The 21,648-nt window shown below is 57.2% G+C and overlaps 1 protein-coding gene, 1 long non-coding RNA gene and 1 pseudogene across 2 annotated transcripts; 1 reads left to right on the top strand and 2 right to left on the bottom strand.

The window, feature by feature from the left end:
• The first annotated feature begins 399 nt into the window (after positions 1-399).
• On the top strand, positions 400-4,686 carry LOC131819664 (uncharacterized). The gene is made up of 2 exons (XR_009349277.1): positions 400-742; positions 1,653-4,686. It is a non-coding gene; the product is annotated as an uncharacterized LOC131819664 (long non-coding RNA).
• Positions 4,687-8,963: 4,277 nt separating this feature from the next.
• On the bottom strand, positions 8,964-20,705 carry ASL (argininosuccinate lyase). The gene is made up of 17 exons (XM_059154918.1): positions 20,638-20,705; positions 20,363-20,414; positions 16,674-16,868; positions 15,980-16,063; positions 15,704-15,760; positions 15,453-15,550; positions 14,180-14,257; positions 14,003-14,080; positions 13,527-13,579; positions 13,112-13,174; positions 12,784-12,898; positions 12,494-12,578; positions 12,323-12,382; positions 11,977-12,060; positions 11,349-11,429; positions 11,105-11,211; positions 8,964-10,996 (listed from the first exon to the last, which is right to left on the bottom strand). Exons 2-17 carry the CDS (start codon positions 20,372-20,374, stop codon positions 10,852-10,854), a joined length of 1,395 nt encoding a protein of 464 aa, XP_059010901.1. The 5' UTR covers positions 20,375-20,414; positions 20,638-20,705; the 3' UTR covers positions 8,964-10,851.
• Positions 9,680-9,775, bottom strand: LOC131820259 (U6 spliceosomal RNA; annotated as a pseudogene).
• Positions 20,706-21,648: the final 943 nt, after the last annotated feature.

Below are 21,648 nucleotides of genomic sequence, written 5' to 3'. Positions count from 1 at the left end.
CCTCCCCCTACGGCCGCCTTAATGAGGTTCTGGAATAGAGGTGGCGTGAGGGGCCGAGCCCATGGTCATCCCGAGGTGGCTTTGGCGCAAAAAGGTGGTTTTACTAGAGCTTGGGGACAGGACCCGGGGGCAGCAAGGGAGCCGCGCCGGGGTCCCCAGGGGTGACGCATGCTGCGCTTGGCAGTCGGGGGAGCAAAGGAAAGGGAGATTTTCAGAACTTCCCTGCGCTGAAGAGGCCGGGGACACGCCCGAGGCCTTGCCGTGGTCACGTTCCCGTGGTTTTCCCTCCACCGACGCATCAGCGTGAACTTCCACCGTATCCCCCCCAGCGAACGGGAGGGGCGGGGGCAGCGGGGCGGGGAGGGACGGGGGCAGCGGGGCGGGGAGGGGCGGGGGCAGCGGGGCAGGGTGCCGGCCGGGGCAGGGTGCCGGCCCGCGCGCTGTCCTCAGCCAGCCTTCTGCCCCCTCATGGCTGCGGCCCAGGCCTCCAAGCGGGGCCCCACGCTCCCCTTTGACAGGCGGGGGCCGCAAAGAGAGAAGCAAGTGGTGGGGGAACAGAAGGCTCCCTGAGGACGGGCGGGGGCTGACACCCCTCAACACCCCACCCTGGGACACAGTGACACTGAGGACAGGTGGGGGCTGACACCCCACAACACCCCGCCGTGGGACAGTGACGCTGAGGACGGGTGGGGGCTGACACCCCACAACACCCCGCCCTGGGACACAGTGACACTGAGGACAGGTGGGGGCTGACACCCCACAACACCCCACCCTGGGACACAGTGACGCTGAGGACGGGGGGGGGGGGGGGCTGACACCCCACAACACCCCGCCGTGGGACACAGTGGTGTTCCTGACGCGCCCCTGGCTGCCCTAAAGGAAAAGCAGTTCACATACAGAGGTTCCAATCCTGCACGTCACGAGTCTCCCTCAGTTTACAGCAGCTGGAGCACTGGGCAAGAACAGCATCTCTGTGGCCAGCCGGCCTTCCAGGAGGGAGTGTAGACACGAGTAAATGTCCTTAGAACCCGCGGCCGGTTGACAGACACTTGAAGCTGAGGGGCTTTAAATTTAGGTGAGGTTCAGAGGGGCGGACGGGGACAGGACCCATGGGCAGAAGGAGCAGCCGCACGGGGGTTCTGAGGGGAGGCCGATTCACTGCGGGGTTGGGGGAGATAAGGAAAGGGAAGTTTCAAAAGGATTTTCACGTGTTAAAGACGCATAGGATACCAGAGGCCTTGCCACTGTCCCGTTAGGGTGGTTTTCCCTCCAGCAAGGCAGTAACAGTAGGACAGCTGGGAGTTTCCGGAGGAGCACTACACCCTGCCGCGTCCAGTGTCGGTCAGTGGGCCGTCGGCCACAGGTCATAAGGACATTTTCCTGGATCTACATTTCCCTCCGGAAGCTGCGGTGTTGCTAGACATGCCTTGTTCCTGTAGATTGCTAACACACCTGTTAACGGGGGCAGGCACCTGTCTTGCAGGATTGTGATGTATACAAGTTTACTCCTTGCTTTTCCTGTCCTTAGCTTTAGGGCAGCCAGGAGTGTGCAAGGAACGTCACACATATCCCATCTGGGTTGGGGGGGAAGGTTGGGGGGTGTCAGCTTCTGCTGTGTCCTCAGTTTGCCTTTTGTTTCCTCATCAAAACAGGCCAAGTGTAATGTTCCTCCCAGATATCGTACTGTTAATGCCTTTCCTCCAGAAAAAGTCAACTCTGCTAATACCTTGATTTCAGACTTCTGGCCTCCAGATCCATGAGATAATAAATTTCTGTTGTTTTAAGTCAAAGAAAGAAGGAAGGAAGAAATGAAGGGAGGGAGGGTAGGGAAAGGAAGAAATAAAATAATAAAATAAAACCTTTCTAAGAGAATCCCTCACCTTCCACCACCAAATCTACCCACCCCCTTGCAACTACCCCCACATTCTCTGCCTGCGTCCCTATTACCCTAGATGAATTGTCCCTGTTCCCCTCAAAGTCCAGCCCCTCTGTGTGGGCTCAGAATCCCGTCTCTTCGTGCCTGCTCAAGGACCTCCTCTCAGTGACCCCTCCCAGGCGTCTTGACATTGACAGTGTCTGTCCTGCTTCTGGACAGCAGTCAAACATGTTCTAGATCTCCTATCATGAAAAGTGTTCTTCCTTGATCCTGAGGTCCTCTCCATAGCAAAATTCATCAGAAGGATTTTCTGTGCTCAATGTCGCCAGATTTTTCCATTCTCTTTACCCTCAACCTATTCCAATCAGGGTAACACTCCTTGGAAACTGCTCTTGGCATAATCACCAATTATTTTTGTGTTGTTTGATCCAAACTGCTTTGCAGTCTGCTTACTCTCCATGACAGAGATCTAAAAATAGTCTCTCAAGTCCAACTTCTTAAAAAGTTCTTCCCCCACATTTTGGAAATACTTTCGAGGACTTTTTTTTTTTTTTTTTAATTTAAGACAAATTCTGGAGTCATAGTTCCCATGTAATAAAATGCATGCGCATTCCAAGTGCACAGTTTGATACAAATTGGCAAATGTACACCTGAGTGCCCAGCACCACTGTCAAAATGTAGAACTTTCCCACTACTCCAGGCAGGACCCTCTGATTCTTCCCGGTCAGCCCTGTCCTCACCCCTGGCCCCAAGCAATGACCAATCTGTGTTTTGTTGCTATAGGTTAGATCTGGCTTCTCTAGAGCTTCACACAAACAGAATTACACAGGATGAGTTTCGTGTCTAGCTTCTCTCACTCAGCACAGTGTTTTTGGGATTCCCCATGTTGCTGTGTAAAGCAGCGTCTCCTTTCCAAGGACAGTGTTTAGTAACAGAAAATAAAACAAGCGTCAGTTCTGGATGGAACTTTCATGAGTATTCTCAGTTCCACACTTCATTCAGGCAAGATTCTTTGAACCAACTTATGACACGGAATGACGTCTCGCATCTGCGGTTGCCGGAAAGAGGAGACATGCCCTTCCTGAAACTTTTTCTCCTGCAGCATTCTTCAAACCCAGTGTTTGGAGCTTTCCAAACACTTTCCACCCCCACGTACAGAAAAGAGCTCAAAATCCACCATATGGGAAGGAGAAAAGCAGAGGATTTTAAACGAGGGGAATAAGGGGCACGTGATGTTCTTCTCTGACACGACTGATACAGATTAGCCCCCTGTCCGGTCACCTCCCATCTCCCTGACTTATCCCTGACACTGGCTGCCGTCGAGTGACCTTGCTCCTTTGAGTACCTGTGGCACATGAAGAGCCGGTCACCGGCAGCGGCATCCCTCCCTGGGAGACCATGCGCTCTCCCACCCCAGGAAGCCCCACGTGGCCACGAGTTGCGCTTTGGCCGGATCTGAAGTCCTGGCTAGAGACAGCTCCAGCTCATACACTGAATTGCTGGGGACGATTCCCCTGCGTGAACACGCCGCCACTGACTGTGCCCTCAGCCTACTCAGCATTTAGGCTGTTTCCATTTTTCACGTTCACTGTCGACACCTCAGCACGCAGTCCCCAGGCGGCCCCTGAGCCCGTGCTTTCGTGGGAGACGTTGCCCGGGTGTGTGCTGGGCCGGGGGTGGCAGGCTGGAGGGTCTGTTCTTCTTCCCCTTTCCGGGGCATCTTGAGGGCTCTCCGGGGATTGTGCCAGGGGCTCTTTTACTTCCTGCCACCCCAGGGGAGGGAAAACGGAGCCCTTCAGACAGGACCTCTGCCCGTGAGCCAGAGGCAGGCCCTGTGGCTCCCCAATCCCACTTTCTGCTTGTGTCTGGTTCACAAAGAGGTCTCCCTCACTCGGATCTTGACGAGATCTTTTGGGGCCTTTCTCCTTTTGTGTTTCATTCACGGCTATTGTACATCTGAAGCTTGGAGTCACTTTGCCGTCGGATTGTACGTCTGTCTGTCTTAAGCTACTTTTCCGGGCTTCCCTTCCATCCTCCCGCTGTGCACTTCTGCTTGTACACCTGCCTCTTGGGCCCAGAAATACTTTCCCAGGCTTGTCTTGGAGGCTGTAGCGTTCTTTGTTCTGTTCTCCGGGTCATCTTTCCAAGCTCGGTTCAGACGCCAGCTCTTTTGTTTCTTCGGTCGGAAGGAACCTCTCCCTTTTCCTTCTTCCTGGGACAGTCGCTGTGACTACGTTTGTACTCAGGGGTCTGCACTGTCTGGTGTTAGCCGGACTGTGACTTTCTGGCAGCTGATCCCCCTCCTTGTTCCATGACCATCCCATGGGCCCTGCCCCCCCCCCCAAATGAGAGCATACAGAGCATCATTGAGGCAAAGGTGACCTGGGCTGTGTGGGGTGCCCTCTGGGTTCCTATTGCCGGATGGCCATAGTGCTAGCAATCTCCATGAGTGGGCATTCTGCGAAGAGAACCTTACAGCTCTGAAAGACTATGAAATGGTTCTGCTGTCTCTGTCACAGATGAGGCAATTAAGGCTCAGAGAGGTAAAATGACTTATTCAAGGTAATACAGCCCAAACTGCATTTACCATTGTCGATGGCCCCTTCATTCCTTTTCCCAAATTACCCTACAACCACAGGACTTTCTGATGTCCAGGACAGGAAGTGCTCGTAGAGCACGCTTCCCCTTGTGGTGGGCAGCAGCAACGCCCAGTGTCCCTGCAAAGGTTGTCTGGTCACAGCCTTGAGCTTAACAATCAAGTCACAGGATACTCGGTTGATCAGAGAAAAGTTTGAGACTTCCTATGTTTTTTTGTTTTTTTTTTTTTTAAAGATTTTATTTATTTATTTGTAAGAGAGAGAGAGTGAGAGCGAGCACAGGCAGACAGAGTGGAAGGCAGAGTCAGAGGGAGAAGCAGGCTCCCCGCGGAGCAAGGAGCCCGACGTGGAACTCGATCCCAGGACGCTGGGATCATGACCTGAGCCGAAGGCAGCTGCTTAACCAACTGAGCCACCCAGGCGTCCCGAAACTTCCTATGTTTTAAAAAGATGTTATTTATTTATCTGAGAGAGTGAATGAACAAGAGAGAATGAGCAGGGGAAGGAGCAGAGGGAGAGGGAGAAGCAGACTCCCCGCTGAGCAGGGAGCCCAACACGGGGCTTGATCCCAGGACTCTGGGATCATGACCCACGCCAAAGGCAGATCTCAACTGAGTGAGCCACCCAGGAGCACAAGACTTCCTATTTTTTTTTCCCCCGACAGATAAATTTCATTGCATTTAAACAATATCTCAAATAGGTCTTGGAACTCATTTGGCATCTTGTTACTCTAGTGGGAAAGCTCAGATCTTCTTGAGTTCCTTTTTCAGAGACAGACAGCATCTAAAATTTTCTCATGTCCTTGTGATTAACTGTTGTAGCTTGCTGAATCAAAGAAGGTGAATTTGTACAAGTTCAATGCCAGTTACTTTCTGGGTTTGGGACAGGCACCGAGCAACAGCTGGCCTCATTTGAACCAGCAAATGGATTTTTTTTCATCCAAGAATTTTCAGATTTTAACAAAAGATCTGCTCTCCATAATAAAGGCATAAATGGGGAAATGAGCACACACTGACCTCACCCGAACGGAAATCCAGTGGAACACTCTTGCTCATGTGCTGTATTTGACTACCGACCACATGAACGGTCGCCAGTTCCTCTCTGTTTGTCAATCCAAAGCCTCTCACTTTCCTTCCAAGGAGGCTGATTTCCACACTGATGACATCCCTCCGCAGGAGTCTTCTGGGCTTTTCGCAATTAACTGTCCCATCAGAGGGATACATTTTCTAAAAGGTGGACAGTCTGGTTACTGAAAATGTCTTCATTCTCACAGTGGATTCAGCAAAGAGAGCACCCTAATGTTTATTTTTTTAAAAAACGCTTTCATTGAGCTATAATTAAAATACCTCATAATTCATCCACTTACAGTGTACAATGCAAAAGTTTTTAGTATATTCCCAGGTGTGTGTGACCATTATTGCGATTAAGTTTGGAACATTTTTTTTTTAAAGTTTGGAACATTTTCATCACCTCAAAAGGAAACTCTGTGCTCTTTGCTTTCTACCCTTCTGTCCCACCAATCTAGTCCTAAGCAACTACTAATCTAGTTTTTGTCTCCATAATTCAGGGGTTTTATGTAAATGCAATCATGTATGTGGTCTTTTGCCTCTTAATGTTTTAAAATATGTGTTTATACTGTAATTCTGCTTTGAGAAAATCAAAATTTTAAATCAAAGTTTAAATTAAAAGCTCTGTGACATTATACATTTTTTTTTTCAAGATTAGCAGAAACATTACAGCAAATACAGAATTAAATTTTCTCTTCCCATCCTTGAAAAAGTGCCCAGAGGCATTTTTTTTCCTTTGAGTTCACTCCAGCTGAGGGGAGTTGGGTGCCTGGGTGGCTGAGTCAGTTAAGCCTCTGCCTTTGGTTCAGGTCGTGATCTCAGGGTCCTGAGATCAGGTCCTCTGTTGGTCTCCACACTCACTGTGAAGTCGGCTTCTCCCTCTCCCTCTGCCCCTCCCTCTGCTTGTGTTCTCATGCTTGCTCTCTCTCATATAAATAAAATCTCTTAAAAATATGTTACTATTGGGGGGCGCCTGGGTGGCTCAGTGGGTTAAAGCCTCTGCCTTCAGCTCAGGTCATGATCCCGGGGTCCTGGGATGGAGCCCCACAAGGGGCTCCCAGAGCATGTTTCTCCCTCTCTCTGTGTCCCTCCACCCTGCTTGTGCTCTCTCTCACTCTCTCTCTTTCAAAGAAATAAATAAAATCTTAAAAAACAAACAAACAAGAGCAGCCCTCTGGAGTTTTGTTGACTTTGAGTCTACCAGTTCTGCGGTAGGTGTCCGTGCAATTTTGGTTCTTCAATAGGACAGTAATCAAATATTCGGGACACAATTGGCTGCTAAACTCACAACCGCCCACCCCAGTTGACAGACCTTGATCTTGCTCAGAAGACAGCAGGCCTAGCGAGGCGAGGCCCGCCCCAAGCCCAAGGGATGACGCGCGGTCAGTACAAAAGCCGGCAAGACCAGCTCGTTCCTCTCGCCGGGAGCCCGCTTTCTCCTCATCCCTTGAAGCTGAGCGTATGGAACAGCGGCCGGCTGAGGTAAGGACTGGGAAGCAAGAGGAAACCAGGCCTTGATGATTTGGGAAATTCTCCGCCTGTGCCGATTTCAAAGGACGGTAGAATGAGGAGCAGCAGGGTCAGAAAGCGCGGGCTGGAGAGGCAGGCGGCGCCCGGGCATCCGGCTGCCTGAGGAGATCAAAGCTCCGGCCGCTCCGCTGTTGCGGCGCTCGGTACGGGCCGCGGGCTCCCCTCAGCCCCCGCAGCAGAAGCAGGAAGGGGCGCGGCACGATCTCGAAGGCTCCGCGGAGGAACCTCTGGTCCCCGACGCGACCCGTGACAGGCCCAGGAGACCGGCCACGCTCTCGAGGCCGTGACGGCAGCAGAAACGCCGGCGCGGACACGCGGAGCGCGACGAGGACCCCGAGGAAGGCTCTCCGGGCCTCCGCAGAGCTGGACGAGCAGGAAACGGGCCGACAGGACCCCGTGTCCCTCCGCGGGCTGTGAAGACGAGCCGCCCTGGGGGTGGGGGAGGGGCCCATGGCTCGGCGGGGGGCGGGGCAGGGCCGGAGGGCGGAGGGCGGGAATCCCTTATTTCCCGGAAGTTCGCCTTATGCCACTTCCCCTGTCTGAGAGCTCGACCCAAGCACCCGTCCTCACTCACCAAAAGAAACCCGAAGATTTTTGCTAAGGGAAACCCGCGTCGTTCAGCCGTGAGCCTTCCTGGCGGCGAGGGCGGCGCCCCCTAGCGTCCTGCCCGGGAACCACACCGGCTCCGGCGTCCCGCCGCCGACAGCTTCAGCTTGAGGTATTTGTGCGTCTAAGCCAGGCGCGTCCGGAGGCCCCAGGAAAGCCCGAGAGGTCGTGGGAAGGCTCAAATGTTCCCATATTAAAATAACGGTAGTTCACGGTAGTAATTTTTACTTGATACCATTTTGGCTCATGAAAACTTTCGAAGGAACACTACTTTCAGACACCAGGGAAACCTGTATTCCCAGGCCTTGAAAACTAGTGGAATTTTCGGGGTTGGATATCAAAATTGCTTGGAACCAGGGATTCCTTTTCCCTTCCGTTTTCTTCCTTTTAAAACGGAAATGCCTTGGGGCACCTGCGTGCCTCAATCTGTTAAATGTCCTACTCTTGATTTTGGCTCAGGTCACGACCTCGAGATTCTGGGATCGAGGCCCGTATGGGACTCTATGGTCAGGGCAGAGTCCGCTTGTCCCTCTCCCTTTGCTCCTCGCCGCCCCCACCCCACTTGTCCTGTCTAAAATAAATACATAAAATCTTTAAAAAGACATAAATTGAAATGCCTCAAAGTGTCAAACGATCGTTCGTTTGGGCAAACCCTAATCCCCACCACAGTCACATGAGATTCTCAGGTTCATGGATAAGGAGGAACTTTGCCCCTGGAGGATCAGGTCCGTCTCTCAGACCTAATTCAGATGACTTAGATAACGAGATGTGGGACTTCCAAGCTGACGAGATTTAGAACTTGTGCTGATGTTTAAGGGGCTAAAACTTTGGGCGGGGCGGGGGGCGGCGCATGGGATGGAGTGAATGTGTGGCCCGTGGATAGATACTGGTCTTTGAGAGCCAGACAACAAAATACAGTAAACTGAACAATGATCCCCCAAACTTGTGTATATGTTACCTAACATGGTAAAAGGAACTTTGCAGATGTGATTAAGTCAAGGATCTTGAGATGAAACGATTTTCTTGCTTTATCCAGGTGAACCCAGTGTAATCACAAGGGTCTTTATAAGAGGGGGGCAGAAAGGTCAGGCAGAGGATGTGACAAAGGAAGCAGAAGGATTTGAAGATTTGTACCACTGGCCTCAGAGATGAAGGAAAGAGCCACAAGCCAAGGAATGCAGATCGCTTCTAGAAACTGGGAGAGGCAAGGACATAGATTCTCCCAAATGCTTCCTGTCACTTGATTCTGTCTCAGTATAAACGCATTTCAGACTCTGACCTCAACAATTATTAATGTTTATGCTGTTTTATTCCACTATGAGGGGTAGTTTGTTACAGCAGCAATGGGAAACCAGTCCGAAGTCCTACGGAACTTTGGTGTAAATTGTTGGCAGAATGGAAAGAGGCAGACAAGGGGAGTAACTCAATCACGTATGGGCAGTCTGGAGAAAAGCCATACAAACTCTTGCTCTCCCTGACCTAGGAGAGGCCCATTCCTCTGGTCAGGTCAGAGGGCATGTGGCTGGGCTCACGGGTGGGAAGCCCTGGGGGGCTGATTCCAGTTAAGGAGAAACTTTTGATAGGACTGTCTGAGAACAGAGTTCCCACTCAGGTGGTGGTGTGTCCTGCTGATGGAGGTGTAGGGCAGGAACTGCTCCCTGTGTCGTCTGTGTTACGTATGCATTCCAGTCATTATTTTAATCCTCTCTGTTGTTTGATGTACATTAGTCCCTCCTTCATTTCTGAGACTAGATATTAAACCTTCTCAGGTCTAATTAGATCAGCACTTTGACTCTAATGTGTACAACCAGTACCTGGGGAGTTTGTTAAAATGCAGATTCTAGATCAGGTCAAGCTGGGACCTGGGAGAGGTGGTGACCTGTGGTTACTTTAGGTAACAAAATTCTAGAGATCAGTGATTCTCAAACCTGAACGTGCATCAGAATCATCTGAAGGCCTACCTGCACCCCCACCTAGAATCTGATTTTGTAGGTCTCAGGCCTGAGAGTTTGCATTTTTTTTTTTATCCTTGCGCAGGGGCCATGCTAATCTTCTCTGTATCGTTCCAATTTTAGTATATGTGCTGCCAAAGCGAGCACGAGAGTTTGCATTTTTTAACAAACTCCCAAATGAGGAGGAGGAAGTGAAAGAGGAACCACACTTGGGGAGCCAACATTCTGTGAGCCATGGCTTTGGCCCCTTTCGGAATGTGGTGAGGTGTCCGCACTGCTGAAGTTTTAACTGCTCAGTTTACAAAGTATTTCCATTGCTCCCAAGAAACACTTGGGAAGGGTTATTCATTCTTCCTTGAGTTTAGCTCTGTTGTTAATGAAACGTAAATGTCAGACATTTCTTATGAGGATTTTGGTGACAGCCGTGTAGAAGAGGTCTCTGCTGGCCTCTTCTGGGACTCACTGCTATTGAACATTTACTGTGTGCCAGACCTGGCCTCGGGCCCTTGCAGAGTAAAGGTAAGTCCTTGACGGCAACGGGGGAGCAGCCCCCCACCCCTTGCACTGCCTGTCTGTGGACCTCGTGATCTGCGCCGGGACCATCATTACCCTCCAGGGTGAAGGAGACGCCTCGCACGTATATGAAGCTCACCCAGCGCCTGGCATCGCACGCCAGCTGACCGAGTGACTCTACCTCCAAATGTACCATCCCCCCCCCACCCCGGAGCCCCACGACAGGTGCTGCTGACTGTTAGGGAAGGGTGGGTCAAGCAGGGGAGCCAGGAGGACACTGGAAGGAAGGATAATGGACGGGCTGGCTGAGTTCCTGAAGCCCATCAGGCACCATCAAGGCTCCAAGGAGGCCAGCGCCTCCCGGGAGCTCGGCAGTTACTGTGGCCGCCCGCCGAGCAGGGTGGAGGCTCCAATGAAGGCTGCCCCCTCTGCTCCTTCCCCATCTGTGCCTCCTGCCATCCTCGTCCATTTTCCCCGCTGCCTTGATGGCCCCACTGTCCACCCAAGAGACCCCCGAGAGCCCGTGGCTGAGGGAGTCAGGCAGGGCAGGGAATAAGCAGCGGCCTCCCCTCAGGCTGGCTTTATTGGGGGGCACAGCGGGGGCCTCTAGGCCTGCTGGAAGGGCTTGGCGGTGGGGGAGTGGGGGTGGCTAGGCCTGCTTGGGGGGGCGCGGCAGGGGGCTAGGCCAGCTGGGGGGGTGCGGTGGGGGGCTAGGCCTGCTGGGCCCGCAGCAGCGCCCGCACCTGGCCGATCTGCCAGTCGACGCTGGAGCGCGCTGTGCCCCCCAGGGCCGCGTACTGCTCCACGCTGTGGCCGTAGTCCCACACGCGGCTCACGTCGCCCGAGAACAGGGGGCTGCGGGACAGAGGACCAGGTGGGCCAGGGCCCAGCGGGGGTCCCCGGGGACCCCACTGGCCCAGGCACACCCCCCGGGGGGCCGCAGCGGGGAGGCAGGGGCCGCACCTGATGGCCTGCAGATCCTTGAGCGACAGCTGGTTGAGGGCGACCCCCTTGGTCTCGGCCATGAACACGGCTTTCCCGGAGGCCTCGTGCGCCTGGCGGAACGGCATCTGGGGCGGCCGGCGCGGGGGGCTCCGACTCAGCCTTCCTCGGCCCCTGTTCTGCCCGCACCGTCCCTCACGCCCCCTACCCTCGGCCCGGGACGTCCCCATCTCCTCCCGCTGTACCCCAGCCACCCCACACTCACCCCTTTGCGGACCAGGTAGTAGGCGAGGTCAGTGGCCAGCATGTCAGGACTAAGAGCCCGTGCCATGTTGTCGCGGTGAATCTGGGGGACGCCAGGAGGGGAGCGGTGAATGCTGGGGACCCTGGTGGTGAAGCCGCCAGCCTTCCACCCTCAGCCCCAGGCAGATCTACTCTGACCCAGCCTGGTCCGCCCTCTCCGCCGTTTGCCATCATCCCCGATAGTGTTTAGGGGTGCTATCGGGGCGGCCGGCACTTTCTCTCGGGGTCCCCAGCTTTGGCTGCATCAGAACCGCGGGGGCAGGGCGGGTGGTGGGTAAAGAACCGAAGCGAGAAATGCCACGAGTTGCTCGTTGTTGAAGTTGGGCGCTAGTCCACAGGGGTTCATTGTGCGGTCTCAGCTGTGTGTGCTGAGATCTCCCGTCATCAGTGACCAAAAGGAGATCCGGTCAGGCCAGTTGATGGGACCCGCAGCGTCTAACCTGCTTCCATTCTACTGTGGCTTTCGTCTCCCCGCTGTTCCTAGGGCCAGGAGCAAACACCCACCCTCCTCCCCCTGCCCCAGATCTTTTGGATGCACCCACCCTCCCCTCCTGGCATGTAGGGGCCTGGGGGAGAGGACGGGGGCTTGCCTGCAGCGTGGAGATGACGCCCGTGGCCACCTGCAGGACGGCACTCATGGTGTCTGACACTTCAAAGACGGCTTCCTTGTCCTCCTGGGGGCCGCGTGGCAGGAGGTGAGAGCCCAGCAGCCCTGCCCCCCACGGAGGCATCCCACTGCCCTCCGCGAGGAACGCTCAGCACCTCGTACAACCCACATGGACAGAGCAGAGAGAGTTCTCAAGGACTGTCAAGGGCTGGGTGCATAGGATGGGAGGCGGCAATTCACGGGGCCCCTGCCTGGACGTCCAGGGCCCCGAGGAATGGGATACGGTGTACGTGCAGGTGGGGCCCTCACCCACGGCCCCAGCCTCGCACCTGTAAGTCCTTGTTGTAGGTGCTTGGGAGCCCCTTGAGCGTCATCAGGAGCCCAGAACACTGAGAAAAGAGTGAGAATGAGGAGGCTGGACCTCAGAGCCCATCCTGCACGTTCCCTCGGGACCCTCAGGGTCAGCCCAGAGCCTTGCCCCCACTCCCTGCCCCGCTCACCCGCCCAAACACGCGCCCCGCCTTGCTCCGGATTAGCTCCAGGCTGTCTGGGTTTTTCTTCTGGGGCATCAGGCTGCTTCCGGTGCTAGGGACAGAGAGGCTAGGGCTGAAAGGGCTCCCCTGCCCCTTGGCTGGTCTGCTGGCTGGGTCAGGGGAGGTCTAGCGGCATGCAGTTCCGGTCTGGCCCGGGGCCAGGGCCAGGGGGGCGGGTGTCGGGGCAGGGAGGGTATGGGGAGGAAGGATGCCACGCTGGCAGGTGCAGAGCCAGGTAGGGCAGGGCCCAGCCTTACCTGTAGGCATCTGAGAGCTGCACAAAGCTGAATTCCTTGGTGCCGTAGAGGATGAGATCCTCGGCCATCCTGCTGAGGTGGGTCATGCACAGCGAAGCCCAGAACAGGAACTCAGCTAGCGGGAGAAGGGAGAGCAGGCCTTCCGGTCCCCAGGCTTCTCCTGCTCCCCACTCGTTCTGGAGAAGCCCCGGGGGACCAGACTTGGGAGGTGGGAGGGGTGGGAGGCGGCGGGAGGGGGGCCAGGGCTAGATGAGAGCCAGACAGAGCTAAATCAGGGCACAGTGGGGAGTGGCCCTAGAGGACAAGCGGGCAGGCTCCGAGGACTCACCCACGAAGTCTCGCTCACTGGTGGCGTCCATGCTGTTGAGAGTGATGGCCCCAAAGTTCAGTTCTGGAGAAGGACGTGGGGAAGGCAACAGGGCTGGGCTGGAGGGCAAGGACGGCCTTCCTGTACCCCTGATCAGGTTGCCCGGCCACCTCCTCCTTGAGGCCCTTTTAGGGAGGAGAGTAGGAGCGGCACGAATGGGGGAGGGTCTCCTGTACAGGTCCCGGGCACGAAGCAGGAGCCCTGAGTGTCCCAGTGCCATGCACCGCTGCTACAAGCCTTCTCGTGCCGCTCTAGCCTCACTGTCCGCAGGTAATAAATGAGGGTCTCAGCCAGCCCCCTGCCCGCTCCAAGTGTGTGTCTGTGGCACCTGGCAGGTGCTGCGGGGGATCGCCGGGGGAGGGGCAGGGTGCCTCACCTGCTCGGAGCAGCTCCCGGTCCACACCCAGAGGGTTGCCTGCAATGGCCCCGCTGCAGGAACAGGGGATCCCAGGTGAGCAGGGCTCCTGGCGCGTGCACACACACACACATACACACACACCCAGAGCCAAGCCCTGATGGTCAGGGCGGCCACCCAGGCAGCGTGGCTGACGGAACGCTTGTCCCCACGGAGCTGAAACGGCAGGCTGAGGGCAACCGCCGGCTCTCTAACCTCTCTGCAGAGCTCTGGCCCCGCTCTGGCATCCTTGCTAGCCGGGTCAGCCCCATCTCCGAGACCGCCGTGGGTCCGCGCGGAAGAACCCCGGACGGACAGGCCCGTCACCTGGCCGGCTGCCTCCTCTGTCCTTCCTAGCGCCTCCTCTTCCGTTGATCCCCAAGGACCAGCTAACCAAGTGGGACACCCCCCCACCCCGCCCCGCCACGAGGTCCTCGGGACACTGGGGGCTGACTCACCTCCCCAGGGGCAGGACGTTGACCCGCTTCTGGACCTCCAACAGCCTCTCCGAGTCTCTGGTCAGCGCCACGGCATGGCTGTAGGAAGCCAGAGGGTAGAGGTCAGGGCCCCGGGGGGCCCTCCCCTCCATCACAGCCCCTCCACAACACCCCTGCACGATGCCCTGCCCCACTCGCCTCAGTATCCAGTGGCTCCAGCGGATGGGCTGAGCCCTTTGCAGGTGTGTGTACCCCGGGAAGAGGACGTCGCGTTCCCTGTGGGGGGGGAGAAGAGCCGCAGGGTCTGAGGGGCTGCGCAGCTGCTGCAAGGCCGGCCTGTGTTGCCCGCGCCCCGCAGGCCCCAACGGGGAAGAGCGAGGCCAGCCTTGCAAGGACCTGCCTGCGCAAGAAACCAAGCGACCTCCTGGGGACAAACACATCCTAAAGGAAGAGACCAGAAGCGGGGCAGCGTGACCCAGGGACGGGGCCAGGGCCCAGGGCCTCCCCAGAGCAGGATGGGAGCCGGGACGCGAGGCGGTGCCATCCTCAGCTCTAAGCAGAGGTGACAGGGAAGGAGGGGACGCCGAGGGGTACTACTTGGCGGGGGAGTTGCCATCTGTGAGCCCGTGAGACATACCCAAGGACCTCAGAAGAGCAGGGGGCACTTTCAAAGAGACAAGGTGCTGCAGGTGATGGTTTTGGTTTGTTTGTTTTAATAAACAGCTTTACTGAGACATCATTTGCCCACTTAAACTGTACACTTTTGTATGCCTGTCACCCCGTAAATTTTAGAATGTTTTCATCCCCCCAAAGAAGCAAGTCATAGTCATTAGCTCGCTCCCCATTTCTCCCAGCACCCCCGGGGCGACAGGTCTTAGGCTGTTGCTCTCCCCCACATGGTAAGGTCTGTGAACAAGAGGTCACAGGGAGCTGGGGTCACCCTATCTCTGACACCAGACAGGGACTTCTCAGCAGCAAATTGGCCAGGTCTGGAAGGAGCCAAGTCACCCCCAAAGATGTGAGGTCAAAAGAGCCAGAACTTGGGATGAGGCCGGTGGGAGGCAGCTTTGGCCGTCCTGTGCCAGCCATGCTGGGTGGGGACCGGGGCGTGGAGTGGCTGAGCAGTGACCTGGGCTGTCCCTGGCACAGGCAGCCCCTCTCCTCAGGCTTCAGGCGTCTGCCTAGTGCCTTAGTCTCCTACATACGAAGCCTCAGAGGGTGAGCTCGCCCTACCTGCTGAGTTCAGCTGGCACGGGAGTGGGAAACATGGCAAGAAATGCCCCCATTCCTGGCTGCTTTACCTCATTAGTCCAGGAGTTCCAGGACATCCCTGAGCTCCAGGGCCTTGCTCCCCAACCCCCTTCCCCCTTGCCACGTAGATCTGGCATTCAGGCTGCCTGTCCTAGGGCAGAGGAGACCCTGGCTACCCTCGTGCTCCTCTCTGCCACCTGGGTGTCCACGGGAAACTCACGCCTCGGCCCGGTCCACCATCGTTCTGATGAGCTCCCACAGGAGGGCGGAGAGTTTAGAGCAGTTCTGCCGCATCCACAACCTGAGGTCTGTGACTACCTGTGGGAGGAGAGGGTGGCACTCAGGGGCACAGATATGTTGCTTCGCTGGGGAGCCAGGACCACTGCAGCGCCCTACATCTGCCACCTGGGCTCCCCAGGATCCGGAATGCACAAGGCCCAAGGCCGGTTGGGGGGAGTTCGGGAGCAGCACCTGGTCATTCCGACTTCGGCCCGTGTGCAGCTTCCCCGCAGTTTCGCCGATGAGCTCCTGGGGGCGGAGGGAGGCAGGGGGTCATGGTCAGCCCAGGCAGGGCCTGGTTCCTCCCAGCCCTGTCACCTTCCCTCCCTACCCCTTGGCCCTGCCATCTCTGCAGAGGCCACCTGCTCTGAGATCCAGCCAGCAGGGAACAGAAGGATGGTGCTTATGCTCCAAGGGGCCATGGGTGAGGGAGAAGGGGGAGGCCAGGTGGACAGCAGGGGGTCACACCTTCAGACGTCGCTCGTTGGCTGTGTGAATGTCTTCATCGTTGGGGTTTAGTTTGAAGGTGCCCTGGGCCCACTCCTCAGCCACCTGCAGCAGATGCCAACAACCCAGGGGTCAGGGGTCAGCCATCCACAGCCTTGGTCCCACCCAGCTCTGATCACTGACTGTCTCTGCGTAAGAGCTGCATCCTCGGGGTGCTCCCCAGGAAGCGTGAGTGCTCCCCGGGGGGTTGTAGCCCCCACACCCAGGGGAACACCTCGGGCCCAGGTCTCCTTCCCCTATGAGCCACGGAGGCATTGAGGGAGAAGAGAGACACAGCACAGCACATGGTTTACACGGCACCTCGACGGGGGCACCCGGGGGGCTCAGTAGGTTAAGCAGCCGACTCCTGGTTTCGGCTCAGGTCATAATCTCAGGGTTGTGGGAACAAACCCTGCGTTGGCTCCCCGTTCAGTGAGGAGTCCACTGGAGTTTCTCTTTCTTCCTCGCCCTCTGCCCCTCCCCCTGCTTTCTCTCAAGATAAATAAAGCTTTTAAAAATTAAAAAAAAAAAAAAAATTAAGAGCACCTTGACAGACATTTAGTCCCAAGGGAACATGTGCCTGGAGAGCACATCCTCCACACCCCGTTTGGGACTTGGTGGAAGCCTGGGACCACAGGGTGGGGCTCTAGAGGGGGCTGTCAGGTGTACAGAATACCTTGTCCAGTCCATGAAGTATCTGGTCCATCTCGGCCTTGGTGAGGAGCCCTGCCTTCTCCAGGCCCCGGCTGTAGGCCTTGCTGCCCTGCACGTCCACCTCCCACAGGTGCCGGTCGTAGGCAATGGATGAGTTGAACTTCTCCATGATGGGGTCCACTGCGCCCACAAAGCGGCCACCCCATAGCTTCCCACTCTGGTCAGGAGAGCAGGAACAGTTAATCTCCTTCCCACCCTGAGAACAGTGCCTCTCACCAAGGGCCCGCGGGAGAGCTAGCAAGTCTGACGGCAGTGAGAACCAGCAGGCAGGGCCATTCTCACTGGACAGATGAGGAAACGGAGGCTCAGAGAGGATCAGGAACTTGCTCGAAGCCACCTGGGGAGTCAGTGTGGGAACGTGGCTGGACACTGAAGTTAGGTTCTCTCCCACCTGTGACATTTCTCTAAGGAAATGATGGCAGGGGACGAGGCACCCCTGAGAGTAGAGCAGAACTTCTGGGACCTTTTGTGCCACTGACCAAGGGGAGAAGTCACTCGGAATGCAGTCTGAGTCCAGCTCTGCCACTCTGACGGTAATGACAACCGTCCTCGCTAGCATACTCCGCACTCCTACCGCGTGCCAGGCACGACTGCCATTGCTTGGCCCGCGCCAACAGAGACTCTGATGTGGCTACCAATTCTATCCCACTGCAGAGAGGGGGATAGAAACCAAGGCACAGAGCCCTTGCTGGGTGACAGAGCCCGGACCACAGCCCAGCTAACTGAAGCAGAGCCCGCACGCCTCCCTCCATGTTCCCCTCTGCTGGCTCTGATATCCTGAACTTTTGTAGCAGGGACAGGTGAGGAAGCACGTGAGGGGCCCCGTCAGGCTCAAATGGCCTGCATTTCTCTCCCACAGCTTGGGGCAGGGCCTGACATCCCAACCTCCACCATTCCTTTGGAGAGTGCCTCTGGCACATCTCTTATCTTTGGCCTTCCAGAAGGTCACCAGCTGACCCTATGCCCCCCAGGAGCTAAGGACAGAGGGGTGGGGCAGAGACACCTCTGTTTTGAAAGAGTACAGAGGCCACAGCATGTGACAGATGGGGGAGGGGTACAGAACACAAGGGAGCCGTCCTAGCTCCCAGAAAGCCAAGGACTGGGAGAGTGTTCCCTGGGTGGACGGAGGCATTTTACTTCACTGCCGACTTTCCTGCGGAGGGGGAGTTTATAACGGCTGCTGGGGACATATGTCCTCCTCTGTCACCCTGCAATGTCCCAGACCCCTCCTAGCCACCTGACTGTGGGCATATTCCATAACCTTTCCAAGCTGCAGGGTTACCCCCGATAAACGAGGACAATGGTAGTACCTATCTGCTCGAGCTGTTGTGACATTCAGTTAGGTGAAATTTCTAAGTGCGTACATAGCACAGTGCCTGACACTCAGTAAATTCTCAGTAAGGGAGGGGCCGAGGGCTGCCAGAGGCTGGCGGCGTCTTAACGGTGCTCCCGGCTGCTGTGTGCACCATGGGGGCCTCCACTGCGCTCGCGCCCCAGGCTGTGACCTGACCCCTCGTTGCCCAGCAGCCTTGGCTGTCTGAGGACTCTGCCCCGCAGAAGCGGCCTCCGCCCCCCTCAACCTTTTGAGCTAGATCCTCCTCTTACCCACTAAGCCTTGATCTCCCGCAAAGCACCACGTGGGCCCCTCTCCTGACCGCTGGGGCCAGAGGACCAGGGCAGGCCAATGCCAGTCAGGACTGGGAGCCAGTGGGCCCCCTCCGCCCGGAACCTGGCGCTGTCTCCTCCAGCAGGCCCTGGACTCCCAGCCTGGGTTGTTAGTAATAACAACTACTTAACAAGTGGGGAGGCAGCCAAACCAATTAGCACCAACCCACAAGATGGCCTGGGGCAAGCAGAAGTCACCTGATGCGCTGGTCTCCTGAAGGCAGCCCACTTTGCATTGGGACCAAGCTCCCGCCGCACTGGCAGGCTTAAAAAAAGACCCCAGAAAGAGGGGGCCTAGTGGCTCAGTCCACTGAGTGTCCGACTGTTGCTTTCGGCTCAGTTCTAAGCCCTGAGATAGAGAGAGCTGCGCAGCTGGGCTCCCTGCTCCGTGGGGAGTCTGCTTGAGATTCTCTCTCCCTGTCCCTGCCCCCTGTCTCTTCTCCCCCGGCCCAAACTCTCAATCTCTCTCTCTCTCTCAAATAAATAAATAAAATATATTATTTTTAATTTTTTAAAAAAGATTTTATTTATTTGACAGACAGAGATCACATGCAGGCAGAGAGGCAGGCAGAGAGAGGGAGGAAGCAGGCTCCCCGCTGAGCAGAGAGCCCGATGTGGGGCTCAATCCCAGGACTCTGAGATCATGACCTGAGTAGAAGGCAGAGGCTTAACCCACTGAGCCACCCAGGCGCCCCATAAAATCTTTTTTTAAAAAAAGATCCCAGATGGATGTCAGAATGAGGTGCTACCATTTGGGCTCTGAAGAGAGGGGGAGTCCCAACAAGGCAGAAAGGGCCCTCCTCTAGCCTTGAGCACATCTGGGCCAGAATGACACCTTTGGGGCAAGGGTGCAGGAGTACTGGTTTGGGTGGGGATGAATAAGCAATAACCAATTTAGAAGGCACAGGGAAATACCGTGTTGTTACTGTCATATCCTTAGCCAGCATTTACCGAGCACCTACTGTATGGACGACAGCTCAGCCCTGGGCTAGGCATTCTACATATGCTATTACACCCTCCTGGGAGGTAGGCACTGTTACCCTGAGGGGTCAAGGAATTGCTTCAGAAACGGACTCTGTTTGCCTCCAAAGTCCAAGCCCTACTGTCGCTGCTGACACCATGACCCAGAAACCAGCAGGACAGACATTCTCATCCCATTTATGCAGATGAACAAACTGAGGGCCAGAGAGAGGAAGTGCTTTGCTAGCTAATGAGGACGAGATAGGACTGGAACCCCGACCTCCTGCTTCCCAGCCACAGGCTCCCTTCGCTGGCACCAAGCAAACAGCCCCCTTTACCTGAAAGGTTCAAAGCAATGACCTCAGGACCCAGTACCTTCCAGAAGGAGGCAGAGAATTATTATTACCCCCATCTGCCAGATTATCCAACTGAGGCCCCAGAAAAGGAACCTGTGCCTAGGACTCCTGCCAGGAGTGGTCAGGAGAAGAGCCCCGGCGCCCTGTGGCTCTAAGAAAGAGTGGCCAGTGAGAGAGCAAGCCACCAGCCCTGGGGCCACTAGGGCCACAGGGCATGGTCCCTGAACCTCCTGGTTTTGTCCACCAGCCAGAGTCACGTGGCCTCTGTTTGCTACAGCGGGAGCAGGGGCGCAGGGTGGGGACCGACAGGAAGGGCATCGGGAGGTGACGGAGCTGAATGAGGGGGCAGCTCGCTCCCTGCGCCCTGGCTGGGAGCACTGTCCGGTCGGGTCGGTCAGGGCCACCCCCCTCGCCTCGCGGGTTGGGAGCGCCACAAGGCTCCTGGGGCGCGGAGCGGGCCGAGAGCCGACGGTGATGCGCGCTGGGAAGTCCAAGCACAGGCCTCCCAGGCTCCGGCAGGTGCACCGGAGGTTCCGTCGCCCGCAGCCGGCGAAGACCCGGAGGGTGGCCGGCGGCGGGTGCGGCACGCGGGATCCCGCGCGCAGGTCAGGGCCCCCGCGGCTCCCAGAGCGCCCCTCCCCCCCGTGCGGCGTCCCCGAGGTCCACTCACCTCCGAAGCCATGCCGGCGGGTCCTCGCTTCCAGGGGCTCGGCCGTCCGGGTCTGGAAGACAAGCCGGGACTGAATGTCCTGCGTCCCCCGGGAGGGGCGGGCCCCGGGCTCCGGGCTCCGGGCTCCGGCGCTGCGCTTGGCCCCGTGCGGCCTGCGGGGAGGCGGACGTGGGCAGCGCCCAGCGCGCGCCACGGTCGTCGGCGTCCTCCGCTCCGCCCGTCGCGCGTCCCTCCTGGCCCGCCCGTCCCGCCCGTCCCGCCCGTCGGACACTCACCGCTCCGGGCCGCGCCGTCAGTCCCTCGCCCGCCCCCTGGCCGGGCTTTTCTGGCCGCGAGCGCGTCACAGCTGCCCCGCCCCGGGCCCGCCCCTGGCGGCGGCCGCACCAATCCCAGGCGGCCTGCAGGGGGGGCGTTGCCTCCTCCCTCCAACCCCGGCTGTGGGCGGAGCCTCCGGGGGCGGGGCTTCGGATCCGGGGACCCAGGGCGGGCGAGGGGGCGGTGAGGGCGGGGCCAGAGCGACAGCGCCGAAGGCGGCGACAGCGCGGGACCCTGAAAACAGCGGCCAGGCCTGGCGGGGGAGCAGATACAGAAGGTGATGATGGCGAAGGCCCCATTATCCGTCCGTCCGTCCATCCGTCCGTCCGTCCATCCGTCCTTCCGTCCATCCATCCGTCCGTCCACCCATCCAACCGTCCATCCGTCCATCCACCCATCCGTCCGTCCACCCATCCAACCGTCCATCCATCCGTCCATCCATCCGTCCGTCCACCCGTCCAACCGTCCATCCATCCGTCCACCCACCCATCCACACATCCATCCGTCCATCCATCCGTCCATCCGTCCGTCCACCCATCCAACCGTCCATCCATCCGTCCATCCATCCGTCCATCCATCCGTCCGTCCACCCATCCAACCGTCCATCCATCCATCCATCCGTCCGTCCACCCATCCAACCGTCCATCCACCCGTCCGTCCGTCCATCCATCCGTCCGTCCACCCATCCAACCGTCCATCCATCTGTCCACCCACCCATCCACACATCCATCCATCCATACATCCGTCCGTCCACCCATCCGTCCGTCCACCCATCCAACCATCCATCCATCCGTCCACCCACCCATCCACACATCCATCCGTCCATCCACCACCCATCCAACCCATCCAACCGTCCATCCGTCTGTCCATCCATCCATCCATCCAACCATCCATCCATCCGTCCATCCATCCGTCCGTCCACCCATCCAACCGTCCGCCCGTCCATCCATCCGTCCGTCCATCCATCCATC

The sequence above is a fragment of the Mustela lutreola genome, chromosome 17 (genome assembly GCF_030435805.1).
Source record: "Mustela lutreola isolate mMusLut2 chromosome 17, mMusLut2.pri, whole genome shotgun sequence".
NCBI lineage: Eukaryota > Metazoa > Chordata > Mammalia > Carnivora > Mustelidae > Mustela > Mustela lutreola.
This window is presented reverse-complemented; position numbering and strand designations above follow the sequence as displayed.

Bases quoted from the DNA above. Each gene is read 5' to 3' on its own strand.
- ASL (XM_059154918.1), bottom strand. The intron at 12,579-12,783 runs GTAAGGCTGGGC...CTCTGTCCCTAG, and splicing joins CAGCTCTCAGATGCCTACAG to CACCGGAAGCAGCCTGATGC. The intron at 11,430-11,976 runs GCAAGCCCCCGT...GGCGTCCCCCAG, and splicing joins GCGTCATCTCCACGCTGCAG to ATTCACCGCGACAACATGGC.